At 41.4% G+C, this 13697-nt stretch overlaps 1 protein-coding gene across 1 annotated transcript in view; it reads right to left on the bottom strand.

Annotated features, from left to right (window-relative positions):
* Nucleotides 1-6: 6 nt before the first annotated feature.
* gucy2ca (guanylate cyclase 2Ca) overlaps nucleotides 7-13697 on the bottom strand; it is a 21043-nt gene continuing 7352 nt past the window's right edge. The window contains exons 8-33 of the mRNA XM_020587824.1: nucleotides 12402-12501; nucleotides 12124-12232; nucleotides 11892-12033; nucleotides 11040-11117; nucleotides 10435-10534; nucleotides 10157-10265; nucleotides 9925-10066; nucleotides 9068-9150; nucleotides 8805-8922; nucleotides 8480-8561; nucleotides 8037-8130; nucleotides 7576-7635; nucleotides 7405-7476; nucleotides 6821-6925; nucleotides 6048-6134; nucleotides 5696-5828; nucleotides 5454-5615; nucleotides 4976-5064; nucleotides 4749-4840; nucleotides 4255-4413; nucleotides 3634-3826; nucleotides 3268-3442; nucleotides 2983-3081; nucleotides 2750-2844; nucleotides 2527-2603; nucleotides 7-1877 (exon numbers count right to left, since the gene is read on the bottom strand). Of these exons, the coding sequence (XP_020443480.1) occupies nucleotides 1670-1877; nucleotides 2527-2603; nucleotides 2750-2844; nucleotides 2983-3081; nucleotides 3268-3442; nucleotides 3634-3826; nucleotides 4255-4413; nucleotides 4749-4840; nucleotides 4976-5064; nucleotides 5454-5615; nucleotides 5696-5828; nucleotides 6048-6134; nucleotides 6821-6925; nucleotides 7405-7476; nucleotides 7576-7635; nucleotides 8037-8130; nucleotides 8480-8561; nucleotides 8805-8922; nucleotides 9068-9150; nucleotides 9925-10066; nucleotides 10157-10265; nucleotides 10435-10534; nucleotides 11040-11117; nucleotides 11892-12033; nucleotides 12124-12232; nucleotides 12402-12501 (2963 nt within the window). The 3' untranslated portion in view covers nucleotides 7-1669. The remainder of the gene's footprint in view (nucleotides 1878-2526; nucleotides 2604-2749; nucleotides 2845-2982; nucleotides 3082-3267; nucleotides 3443-3633; nucleotides 3827-4254; nucleotides 4414-4748; nucleotides 4841-4975; nucleotides 5065-5453; nucleotides 5616-5695; nucleotides 5829-6047; nucleotides 6135-6820; nucleotides 6926-7404; nucleotides 7477-7575; nucleotides 7636-8036; nucleotides 8131-8479; nucleotides 8562-8804; nucleotides 8923-9067; nucleotides 9151-9924; nucleotides 10067-10156; nucleotides 10266-10434; nucleotides 10535-11039; nucleotides 11118-11891; nucleotides 12034-12123; nucleotides 12233-12401; nucleotides 12502-13697) is intronic.

The raw sequence follows: 13697 nt of genomic DNA, 5'->3' as shown, positions 1-13697 counted from the left end.
GTTATTTTGCACAAGTCCCATCTGGAGACAAACCTCTAATCAACACTGAAAGCGTTTTGTGAGGCGTTTTCTACGCTGCAGACAGAATAAGTCCATTTACACTGAATCCGTGAGACGTGCATCTCCTGTAGAACCAATTTTTTTTTTTTAACATGCCTGTCGTTTCCCTCAGCTGCGTTTAGTGAAGCATAATCTCCACAGTCAGCTGTTTAAATTTCACAAATCCTGATGTTTTCTGTTTCTACTGGAATCTATTACGACGTCTGCTTTGTTTCCCTTTTGCCGTCTGTAAAGAGCCAGGAAAACTCAGTAAATCCATAGGCTACATAAAAAGGCAATTTCTTCCTGATGTGCTTACATCAAAACAATTTGTTCCAGTACATTTGTGCTGTCTGTCCACCAGGTGAAGACTCCTTCCCCTGTCTCTGTCCTAATGACACACAGCTGTTGACTTTAAGGACAGAACTCACTGCTCACGTCTCGCTTTCAGTGCATTTTCCCAGTAACAGCACCAGTAAACCAGTGTACTCACTGTAATGTGTGTGACTCCAGACCCTGGTTTAGCTTACTGGTCTGTGCCGTAGACCTCCACTGTTGTGTCGCTCTGCTGAGTAGTGTAAACAGAGCAGAGCTCAGAGACTCCTTCTTCCTCCAGACACTGTACAAAGTGACAGTCGTTACCAGCCCTTGGAGCCATTTGATGAGAACAGATGGGCCTCACGTCTGTCACCCAGTGCAGCAGTGTGGCTAACTGTGTTAATAGTCGAACAGTGGAGGTCTATGGCACAAACAATAAGCTAAACTGGGGTTTGGAGTCACACACACGTTACATTAAATACACCACATTCACTGCTCCTGTTAGTCTCTGGCTGAGGTTTGTGGGGAAATAACAGACGTTCTCCCTCAATCTCCCCTCATTATTTGGGTTCCTGTTGGAGCAAACTGACCTTTAGGTCTCAGAGGACTCACTCTAAAATCCATATAGTTGTGACATTAACTTGGTTTGAGTTATCACCGTCCACAGAGCAAAGCAGGCAAAGCTTTCATGTATGTTACAAATTTCAAAAAGACTTGTGACAAAGAGAAATCCACCCACAGCAGCAGGTTAAATTTATCGCCACTGTTTATGGAAATGAGTGTACGACTTTGGTGCCCCCATGTGGTAATATCAAAATAAACACCGTGGCAGACCATTCACAGAGCCCAGTTCTACACAAGTAAAGTATAATGCTGCTCGGTCTTGTTGCTTGCTTCTTCTCATGACAGGTCCAAATGTAATGTTGTAAAGTAAACTGGGTTAGTGCCACATCAAAATAAAGCAGGAGGGCCTCGTTTTCTACCACAGCAAAGATGTCTGAGGGTGGATTTTTCTTTTGATTAACAATGAGACAAAATGACTAACAGGTCAGTTTCAGTGACAGCGGGTTCTCTACAGAGGGTCTGAGGATGTGGCAGTGAAAAGAATGGATGTTGAAGAACTGATCCCTGTGGTGAAGTCTCACCTTTAACACGCCTGCTTCTCCCACAGCCGTTCCACTGGCTCTCCACCCCCTGAACAAAGAGAGCTGTCACAGAACCCCGGCAGTGCTGGTTCAGACGGGCACAGGCTGTGACACACTTGTACAATGTCTACTTCCATGCCGATCGTGTGCTGAAAGCTCGTCAGTAATCACAGGTAGGTGCTGGGGTTCTCGGTGACAGCCAGGTGGAAGTACTCGGGTTGACTGTCCCTGTGCATGCTGCTGCTGGATTCCCTCCGCCGCAGTTTGGTGGAGAGGGTCTTTCTCTTGTCGAAGTCCTCGGTCCCAGTTCCACGCTTCTTCAGACTGGACACTATCATTTCCGCCAGGTCCTGCTGGAGCTGCTGGAAGTTCTCCCTGTAACGGGAGCATGACGATTATTTCAGATTGTGCGCTCAAATATAGGAACATGCAAAATTATCCAAAGCCCTGTTGAGCTTTTACAGCTTCTGTTTACTTGAAAAACAAGTTATACAGTGGTAATAATCACATTTACAAGACTACTTAGCTTATTATTAAAAACGGATCATATATATGATTTTCTGCATTTGATTATAACTTTTTAAAATATATTTAAAGATAAGGCTACTTCCTGATTTTGTCACAATCCAATCAAATCCAAAAATTTCTACCAAGATCACTGTTTCCATCCAAATTTAGCAAATATTACCTGAATTTCATGAAAATACAAATGAATGCAGGTTACTGTTATGTGAATATTAGGAGTTGGTTGGAGAAGTGTAATCAATAGTGCACCAGTCAATATTAATTCTTGAGAGCTTGTGTTTATAAGAGTGGCCCTGACTAACACCTCCAACCACAACTATCACCAGCACGGAGGCATAAAAATGGGTGGATGAAAACCCACCTGCTGTTTTGTAGCTGAACACAGTTTTAAACAGCAGTGAGTTGGGATTTAGAGGGGAGTATCTTTCAGCAACAGCAGCATGGTTCACAGACAGGAGACATGTTTCCAGTCAGTCTAGCGAGACTATGTTTTACTCACGCTGTTGGTGGTGTCGGCAGTTTGTATTTTCCCCCAGTCACTCCTGTTAACCAGTATGTCATCTCTTTACCTTTACCCTGTGGGCCAGGTGCACAAGGACATACACACACACACACACACACACAGAGGAAAGGGAAATTAGTAGCCACTACCTGTATGGTTACATTAGATGTGAATACCTGGTTGTATGAGGACATAAAAAGCAAACACAAAGTCAGCTCACCTTCAGGTACGTCTCTCCTCTCTTTTCATACTCAAACCCGCAGCCTGTTCTCTGCAGGATGTTGATGGTGGACTGGCTGACATGAATTCTCAGAGCTGGAAAAATGACCAGAAAGAATTGTCAGTCAGACCCTCGGCACGCTTACAGAAACTGAAGATCACAAGCTGCACCTTGACTTCCAATATTGACTGCTTTTGTGTGTGTGTGTGTGTGTGTGTGCGTGTGTGTCTTACGCAGGCCTGTAGACTCCATGCGTGAGGCGGTGTTCACTGTGTCTCCAAAAAGGCAATAGCGAGGCATCTTCTTCCCCACCACGCCTGCTGCACAGGGTCCTACACACATTACAAACAATCTTTAAAGTATTACATAATGAAATATGGTAGTACTGCACTTCGTGTGACAAGAAAAAAAAAACATGCATTTCTACTGCTATAAAATATACTGATGCTAAATTTTAAGGGAATGTTATGAGCTCTAACAAGAACCACATTAAATTAGGCAAAATGACAGATTGTTACCTGAATGCACACCGATACGAATCCACAGAGGGATGTCAGGCAGGTGTTGCAACTCAAAAGTCCCTACAAATGTCAGGATGTCCAGGGCCATGTGGGCGATGTCCACTGCATGCCTGGTACCGTTGCGTTTGGGCAAACCTGATGCAACCATGTACGCATCACCTATGGTCTCAACCTGAGACACATAAATACAAACATTAACTCTGTCAACCTAAGCCTTCTTAACCATTGTACAAGAATTTACTGACAACCTACTGAAATGCAACTAGAAAAGGCTCAACTCCCACCTCTATGCTGCAACCCTTCTGACCCTCTGGGTAAACAGTAGACTATGAAGGACCGAAGCCTGAACTCAGACCAAACTACCTTGTAGACATCATGGTGGTCGAGGATGCTGTCAAAGTTCTTGTAGATTTCGTTGAGCATGTCAACCACCTCCATGGGGGTGCTGTAGTGGCACAGGGTGGTGAATTCCACGATGTCACTGAAATAGATGGTCACCTCCTCAAACAGCTCCGGCTCCACTTTGCCCGTCTCCTTCAGTGAACGCACCACTGGGCTGAAGGAGAACAGTGAAAGTGAATTCATAGCTTCTGATAACATAAAAAAAATTTACTTTCCTTTACACTATACAAATACAGCTTTGTGGCCTTTAAATGGTGGGAAAGATTATTAATGCCAAGGGAGCAAGACATTAATTTTGTAAGAAAAATCATTGTTTTGAATCAAAATATACATCAATCAAAAAGAATTGTGCTTCCTTCAGCTCTGTATCGAATGTGTTAGTTGCAGACAACAGAGAAAACAGGAGGAATGAGAACAGAAAACTTTGCTTATAACAGAGACTTCTCCGTGGGACTGTCAGGCTGATGAGCATCCTGCACAGTACACACAGTCATTTGAGCCTGTGTAAAATAAAGAAAAGATCAGTGCAGCTTTAAACAAGTATCTGATTTCCCCTCTGAGACAGAAAGGACATAAACCTACCCAGGAAGTAGCATAAAGTTGAGGCGATCAGCTCTGTCCCTCTCAGCTTTATACAAAGCCGTCCTCTCCTCCACCAGACGCTCCAGAGTCCTCGAGTACATCTGCAGGCGACGGATCAGGTTGTCCATGTAGGTCTCAGTGCCGTGGTTGTGGAGGTCACTGTGTAAGTGGAAAATAAATACCATTACTGTCAATGTTTATATCAATTATTGATTTACTTATCATGGAAGATAATCATGCAGCATGAGGTACCTCACTGTAATAAAAAGGGAAAACATACTGATTAAACAAAAATATATGGACACCTCTGTCCACATAGTATCATGTGGAAACTCTTCCCCAGTGGAGTTGAGACTGTTTTACAGTTATTGCATATTAACGTTCAGGGTCCAGGACTGATATGTAATGTTGTAGTGTCCACATACATTTGGCCATGTGGTAAGTTACAGAAATGATCAAAAGTCACCCTAAATGAAGGTGTAGTGTTCACGTACCTGAAAATCTTCCCCAGAGCTACCTCTATTTTCTTAAAATCTGGCCTCCGTTCTGGGTCTTCATCCCAGCAGCTCTTTATCAGCATATACAGCTACATGACATGTGGCCAAAGAGAAAAAAATCAGGGAGTGTTTTCCCCACCTTATTTAACTTTGATGGATCTTCATGGTCAGTGTGTGTTACTTTAAGAGCAAATGTCCTCCTCAGTGTTTAGTGGCTCTCTTACCTCGATCTCCCTCTGTGTCGTGCCGTCAAAGTTGAGTTCTGGTCTGAAGACGCTCGTCCCGGTGGGATACTGCACCCTGAGGATCTTCTCTGAGGGATCAGAAGACAGTCAAACAAGACGAGCAGGATGATCACTTGTTGTCAGTTACATTTACACCAAGGGACTATAACATGTACATACAACAATACAGCTTTTTCCTTGAGCACATATGGTTTTTATGTGACAAATAATTATGGTTAAGGGAGCAGGACACCGATTTAGTGAGGGAACACACCGTTTTGAATTATAATGTGCATAAATAATACACACTATTTCGGGCTTAAAGCTGGAAATTTTGCAAAACATGCCCTATCAAAAAGATTCTTGTTTCCAGGCTGTTTGAAATAAGTTATATATACAATCGGTTTGAACACAAATGGAACATTATCACCTTCACAAAGGAGGATTTATAACGGTGTCCCAAATTATCCAGGCTTACCTGCAGGATCTGAGCATTTCTGTGTATAGAATGGGGTCCGCCTCATAAGAATCTCATGGGCAATGATGGCATAGCTGTAGACATCACCTTTCTGAGACGCCCCATATTCACCTTTCTGAGACACCCCATAGTTGCGAAGATGCTCTGGGGCTGTCCACACATCTGAAAGGAGAGGAGAAGCTGAGCGTCCAGTACTCTGTGTTTAGATCAGCAAACAACCACAGTGATGATGAAAAACTCACCTCTGCCTGGCCTCAGGATGGTGTGCCAGCCAAAGTTAGTGATCTTAACCACCATGCGGTTGTCGACCACACAGTTGGTCGACTTGAGGCGACCGTGGACCCCGATGTTACTGGAGTGGAGATACGACATGCCCTGTAGAAGACATAAAGCAGAAGGGCTGTACAGAGGTGATATCTGGTGTATCGTCATATCCTCCGTCGTTTTTCCTGCAGTTTAACTAAATATTACTGAGGGAAACTAAAGGTACAGTAAACAATGCAGCACTTTTCTATTTTGTCCTCCATAGAAATGAACAAATAGAGTCTATGAGTAAATGACACAGCCAAAAAAATAAATCAATCAAACATTTACCTTTGCTATGTCATACATGACAGAGATCTTAAACTCCATGTCCATGAACGTGTCATCTGGATAAGAGATGGTGTCGTTCAGAATGCGCTGGGAAAATAGATAAGGCTCAGTTTTACTACCCCGATTACACGCTGTGTGATTACGTGCACTCATGCACACACTGTCGGTGTTCTTTCAACTATATGTTAGATTTATCAAATCAAAGGTAAAGTCACTGTGAGCAGAGAAAGGAGGCCACTGACTGTCACAAACATCATGTTAGTCTGTACTGTAGTCATGGAAAACTAAGTAAAGTCAAATAAACACTGCACCATAAAGCAAGGTCTGTATATAATTACTTAATCAGCCAGGCTGTAATCTCATACTTAGCCAAAAAAAAAACTAGAAATGATTTAAAGAGCCACTATACTCACACTAAGACTGTAAAGTTTAATATCAGGAAGTTCATGTTTTAAAAAAGGTCCTAAATAAAATATATTCATCTGCTCCAAAAATCAGTCACTTGTTCCTAAACCCGTTGTCAACCTGTCAAATTTAACACATCAGTTAATGTATTTTTACATTTCTTGCAAACTAACAAACATTTAAGATAAAAAATATTACCTCCCCGAGAGAGTTAAAAATGTTCTGCTGGACTTTAAAAAGTCTGCTGTCTTTGAGTATCTCCTAAAAACCTACAGGCTGATGAACAACGATGATAGAAATATCTGGCAGCAACAGGATCTGATGTGTGTAAGTCAGTGGGTTTGTGTCTGCAAGCTGGGGGGCCTTACCCTGAGGGAGCCCCTCTGACAGAGCTCAAACACCCCAAACACACCGTAGTCAAACTTGACTGTGCCGTAGAACTTTGTCAGATTGTAGTAATCGATACGCAGCAGCTGAAACATGAAGACATGGCATGGAGAATGGACAGAAAGGGTTAAAAGGGCTGGAAAACACACTTGTCTTAATGTTAGAAATGACAAGTACATGTTATTCCTAATCCAGAGACGTGTGGATTCCAACATTAGAAAGTAAACTACTAATTTATTCACATTAAACATAAAATCCAATTTATCGGTAGGGAGAAGGTTAATTTCTCTATTTGACAAAGCCAGAAATATATTTTATTGTTGAGTAAATCCTCAAAATCAAGTTAAGCATCATATTCTGGGAGAGCCTTGGGTGAAATAAAGAAAATGGGATGAAGAACTAAATCAAGAATGGAAAAAAGATGACAGCTTCACCAAAACGGCTTTGTTTAGAGATACATTTACAGCGCAATGTCGGTTTTGACTCATTTAAGATACTGCATCTGAGGATGATTTTAACCACAGTATAACACCTGTAGACAGCAGTAAACACAAAGACATCTTACTGTGTTAAGCTCAATCCTCTGATCCTCCGTGAAATCTCCATCTGTGTGTTTCAGCTCTTTCAAGATCACAGGCTACAAAGGAAGACAGAAATCAAATGATGAGAGAAAAGGTTTACATTATACTCTTTCTTTCTTAGCTAAACTGATTATTGGAAGTAGAAACCCTGATACCTTCTTGTCATAGCGGCCTCGATGAGTAAAGAACATGCTGTTCTTCCTCTCGTCATCAATCTGTTACATACATGCACACAGCAGAATGGTGATTGTACTGCAAGTCCATTAGCACAGCTCCTTACCAGGTACACATGCACTCAGTGATGAATGAACCCATTACACTCAAATGAATGACAAGTTTTACTCTTTCACAGTATCTACCTTAACTTTTTAGTACTGGACTTCAGTATAGTGTTTAGTTACATGTACTTGAGCATTTAAATGTTTTGCTACTTTACACTCAAACACTTTTCAGAGGGAAATATTAAACATTTTAAAATAGCTAATAAACCTATAACAATTTCAACTTGAGACTCCCACACCTTTGTATCATGTGACCCATTACAAAAAAGCAGTATACTAGTAGTATATACTATAATCTGACATGTTGGAAGCAGCTGAGTGATCAGGCTGTATACCTTCAGAGAGACCTCCCTCTCATCCAGCGAAGCAATCAGCTGCGGGTCAATGTGAGACCACTTCTTCTGCATCAGATGCTCTTTCCTGTTCTGCCTAACATCATTCATACACATACAGTAAATGCATGCATAATGAGTACGGGGGCATTTGTGGCCAACTCTCTTGCTTTCAGACTGCAGCAGATCCCATTACAGATTTATATGACAAACTGATCAAATGTAAACTGATGCTTCTGGTCTTTCAGTTTCCTCAGCTTCAATTAAAACCACCTTTTGCTGCTTCAGCATGAAAAACACTGCTCACTGACAATTTACATACAAGTCAGATCTGTCCTCCTTTTCTCTAAATGCAGAAATTGATTCTTTGTCTGGTTCAAATCAGATTTATTGATGCTAAAATGCTATATGTAGCACCTGTAAACAGCGGTTAAATGTGTGCTTACCAGTAGAAGATGAGAGCGATGGCTGTCACTACCACAACAGTAACGCTCAAAACAATCACAATCACCTCCTGCACATTTAAGGCTGGAAACACACACACACACACACACATGGAATAAAGCCCTTGAGGTTGTGTGAAATTTCAAAAACCTCCCCCACAATTAAAAAAAATACAAACAGAAACTAGGCTGTGATGTAATGAGACAATTAGAACCTAATATTGGACACACAGGGGAGATGTTGTGCTGCACAGCATTAATAGTTTTCAGGCTACAGTCAAGCACCACATCTGTCCCCTACATCAGTGTGTATGTATGTGTGCTTTACCTTGTGGATCATCTGGCTCATCATCAGGCAGGTGACTCCCTTCCCACTGCAGGGTAGGCTCAGAGTCAATCACTATGGTATTATTTTGCGATGTGTCAAACAATAACAGAGTTTCATACTGGGGAGAGACAAAAGCAGAGTTAAAAAGAAATGTTCACGTTTGTACACTGGCTGTTTTAACTAAAGCTGAGAGATCTGGCCAAAACAAGCCATGTTTGGTTCAAAATGTGACGGTGCTACTGCTGAATGGACTGTAGTCTCACCTCGCCAGTCACAGTTGTGTAAATCACAGAGAAATTAACGTCTCTGTCACCGTATTCGTCGAGCACATAGTGTCCTCCCATACCTGGTTGAAGTAAGCACACACACACACACAAAGAAAGCATTTTTAATTTAATCAAAACAGAATTGCATTTAGATAAGTTAAGGCAAGATGAGTCAAAAGCGCTGCCAATATAATGAAAGGCCCTGATATTTTTCTTAGGTTTTGACCTCAGTCCCAGTCTTCTGAAGATTTTTATGGCTGCAATCAGAAAGACTAGTACAAAATGTTGGTTCCAGAGGAATCCTCCCACCACTGCCCTTTTTTAACCAACATAATCAACTTTGTTTAATGGACTTTTACCTTCTGACTTCAGAAGAACGAGGGGGGGGGGAATAGTGCAAAAAACGGGTTTCTATAATCACATAAACCTTTAGTGACCTTTGTCTTCTCTGCCTGAATATTATGAGTGAGCTATGACCTGCAACTGTGTTTCACTGATTGCTTTTGTTTTATCTATGTTCACAAAAAAATCACATAAAAGGACAATCATGACCTGTGGTTTTATCTATAGACATAAAGTTAAAACAATTATGTGGTCCCCACCTACTGTGCTTGCCTGTTATGTACTCTGATGTAATTCTCTGCTACAGCTAGGCAGGTCATTGCTGTAACCTGTGGTATAAAAGATGGTTCTTACCAGGCAGTCCTTGATTTTGGCTTCGCAGCACTCTTAAGGTTGTGCCCACTTTACCTCTTTGTGCCTGGTGTTTGGTTAGTGTTTATTAAATTCATTTTGCACTGTAATTCTGACCACCATTGTGTTTCAATCCTGGTGTTATTGCTGATCATACACACCTTCAAAGTTGGCATTTCCAAATGGGTTGTCACTCAGAGGCACTTGAAGGGATCTCTTATCTCGTTGGCTGAGCATCCTCTCTCTCAGCAATTTGCCAAACAGTAGAGTCCCATCATGATACCCAGCCACATAATCATTTATCTGCCCGTTAGATTGAGAAACAGGGAAAAAGAGTTACACAAAAACTGCTATCCTACACAATGCTGTTTGGGTGTTTAAGTTGCAGCTCACCGTGTCGTTGTATGGGGTTGAGCCAAATTCGTAGTTCCTCTGTGGCAGCGTGATCACCAGGACGTCCTGCATAAATTTACTGGATGTTTTGTTGATGTAATACTGAGGGCTGAAGGAAGGCAAAGGGTGTCACTATGAACAGTTACTTCTACATGTCACCTCTGTAGACGTTTTACTGTATACTCTGATTTCGCAATGGAAGCTGAAAAGTCCCATGAAGTGTTACGGTGTAGTGTAGGGGCAAAATGGAAAACCAACAAACAAAAAGCCAGACTTACTTGTAAATATCAAGGAGAATGAATATGATGTCCTCCTGTATCTCGCCCACCTTCCCCTTTATTGAAACTATGTCATCAATGCTTCCACATAGGATGAAAACTGAAATGAATAAATACATTTCATTAAAACAGAAAGGAAAATAGTTGAGCTGTACTGTACATCTAAACCCATTATTTTCCTGCAGTTCAGTATTACTATAAATGTACATCAAACAGGTCAGAAAATTCATTTTTAATTGTTTTTCTATCAATTCTAACAATAAGGCTAACGTGCTGATCTTTAGTGGGTATGTTTACTGTATTCATCATTATTAAATCTACAGTATCTAACCTTTTCAATTATTTTTGTTGTAGAAATCTGCTCCAAACCATGTCTTAATGTGGAGAGGAGCTGTCGAAGCCTCCTGTGACCCAGACTCACTGAACAGCACCGGCAGCAGTGCAGAGATATTAGCTTCCAAAAGGTTTTGAGCAGAACGAAAAAGAAATGTTCACGTTTGTACACTGGCTGTTTTAACTAAAGCTGAGAGATCTGGCCAAAACAAGCCATGTTTGGCTCAAAATGTGACGGTGCTACTGCTGAATGGACTGTAGTCTCACCTCGCCAGTCACAGTTGTGTAAATCACAGAGAAATTAACGTCTCTGTCACCGTATTCGTCGAGCACATAGTGTCCTCCCATACCTGGTTGAAGTAAGCACACACACACACACAAAGAAAGCATTTTTAATTTAATCAAAACAGAATTGCATTTAGATAAGTTAAGGCAAGATGAGTCAAAAGCGCTGCCAATATAATGAAAGGCCCTGATATTTTTCTTAGGTTTTGACCTCAGTCCCAGTCTTCTGAAGATTTTTATGGCTGCAATCAGAAAGACTAGTACAAAATATTGGTTCCAGAGGAATCCTCCCACCACTGCCCTTTTTTAACCAACATAATCAACTTTGTTTAATGGACTTTTACCTTCTGACTTCAGAAGAACGAGGGGGGGGGGAATAGTGCAAAAAACGGGTTTCTATAATCACATAAACCTTTAGTGACCTTTGTCTTCTCTGCCTGAATATTATGAGTGAGCTATGACCTGCAACTGTGTTTCACTGATTGCTTTTGTTTTATCTATGTTCACAAAAAAATCACATAAAAGGACAATCATGACCTGTGGTTTTATCTATAGACATAAAGTTAAAACAATTATGTGGTCCCCACCTACTGTGCTTGCCTGTTATGTACTCTGATGTAATTCTCTGCTACAGCTAGGCAGGTCATTGCTGTAACCTGTGGTATAAAAGATGGTTCTTACCAGGCAGTCCTTGATTTTGGCTTCGCAGCACTCTTAAGGTTGTGCCCACTTTACCTCTTTGTGCCTGGTGTTTGGTTAGTGTTTATTAAATTCATTTTGCACTGTAATTCTGACCACCATTGTGTTTCAATCCTGGTGTTATTGCTGATCATACACACCTTCAAAGTTGGCATTTCCAAATGGGTTGTCACTCAGAGGCACTTGAAGGGATCTCTTATCTCGTTGGCTGAGCATCCTCTCTCTCAGCAATTTGCCAAACAGTAGAGTCCCATCATGATACCCAGCCACATAATCATTTATCTGCCCGTTAGATTGAGAAACAGGGAAAAAGAGTTACACAAAAACTGCTATCCTACACAATGCTGTTTGGGTGTTTAAGTTGCAGCTCACCGTGTCGTTGTATGGGGTTGAGCCAAATTCGTAGTTCCTCTGTGGCAGCGTGATCACCAGGACGTCCTGCATAAATTTACTGGATGTTTTGTTGATGTAATACTGAGGGCTGAAGGAAGGCAAAGGGTGTCACTATGAACAGTTACTTCTACATGTCACCTCTGTAGACGTTTTACTGTATACTCTGATTTCGCAATGGACGCTGAAAAGTCCCATGAAGTGTCACGGTGTAGTGTAGGGGCAAAATGGAAAACCAACAAACAAAAAGCCAGACTTACTTGTAAATATCAAGGAGAATGAATATGATGTCCTCCTGTATCTCGCCCACCTTCCCCTTTATTGAAACTATGTCATCAATGCTTCCACATAGGATGAAAACTGAAATGAATAAATACATTTCATTAAAACAGAAAGGAAAATAGTTGAGCTGTACTGTACATCTAAACCCATTATTTTCCTGCAGTTCAGTATTACTATAAATGTACATCAAACAGGTCAGAAAATTCATTTTTAATTGTTTTTCTATCAATTCTAACAATAAGGCTAACGTGCTGATCTTTAGTGGGTATGTTTACTGTATTCATCATTATTAAATCTACAGTATCTAACCTTTTCAATTATTTTTGTTGTAGAAATCTGCTCCAAACCATGTCTTAATGTGGAGAGGAGCTGTCGAAGCCTCCTGTGACCCAGACTCACTGAACAGCACCGGCAGCAGTGCAGAGATATTAGCTTCCAAAAGGTTTTGAGCAGAACGGACCTCTCTAACCAATCAGAGATTTCCAAATATTTCTGCTTGATCGGTAAGGTTAGTTGTATTTTTATTTCTTGTAATTTCAGAACAACAAATATCTAGAGCAGAGTGGAGCAGGGAGAGGGAGTGCTGGGCAGAGCACAGTGCAGTGATTTGGAGTTTCATCCTATGCTACCTTAAGCTACATACTGTAGCTTTAACATGTTAGCATGCTAACATTTGCTAATTAGCACTAAACACAGAGTACAGCTGAGCCTGCTGGGAATGCTGGGAAAGTTTTCCAGGTACATGGTCATAAACCAAAGTACCATCCAACAGTTGTTGAAATACTTCACTCATTCTGCGCCCATAGTAGCGCAGGCTACATCATCTGACAACCATGATTTTCTGTACAAAATTTGTGCCAATCCATTCAATAGTTGTCAAGACATTTCAATAAAAGCCAAACATGTGTCAGGTTTGCCCGGCTGCACCTTCCTTTCTTCTCTTTTCTCGCCCTAGTCAGCTCCCTCACACTGATTATTTGATTAGACACACCTGCCCTGATTTTCTGACACTCATCAGCTGCACCTCTTTTGTCTCACTCCTCATTTATACTCTGCTCACCCATCACTCCCCTGCTAGTTCTTTCTACGTCGTCAGACCTCCCTAGGATTATCGCTCTTTCTTGTTTATTCCGTTATTCTACGTATGTTTGTGTGTTCACTGCTTCCTTCTACATTTGGCCCTCCCCTCGGGATCCTGGCCCCCTCAGCCCCCCCAGCCGCCACCACCATCACAGATCGATGCACAGTCTCCAATTTAACTGTATCTCTCCTAT

The sequence above is a fragment of the Monopterus albus genome, unplaced genomic scaffold, assembly GCF_001952655.1.
Source record: "Monopterus albus unplaced genomic scaffold, M_albus_1.0 scaffold483.1, whole genome shotgun sequence".
In the NCBI taxonomy this organism is placed as follows: Eukaryota; Metazoa; Chordata; class Actinopteri; order Synbranchiformes; family Synbranchidae; genus Monopterus; species Monopterus albus.
Note: the sequence above shows the minus strand (reverse complement) of the source record. Positions and strands in the feature narration are given on the sequence as shown.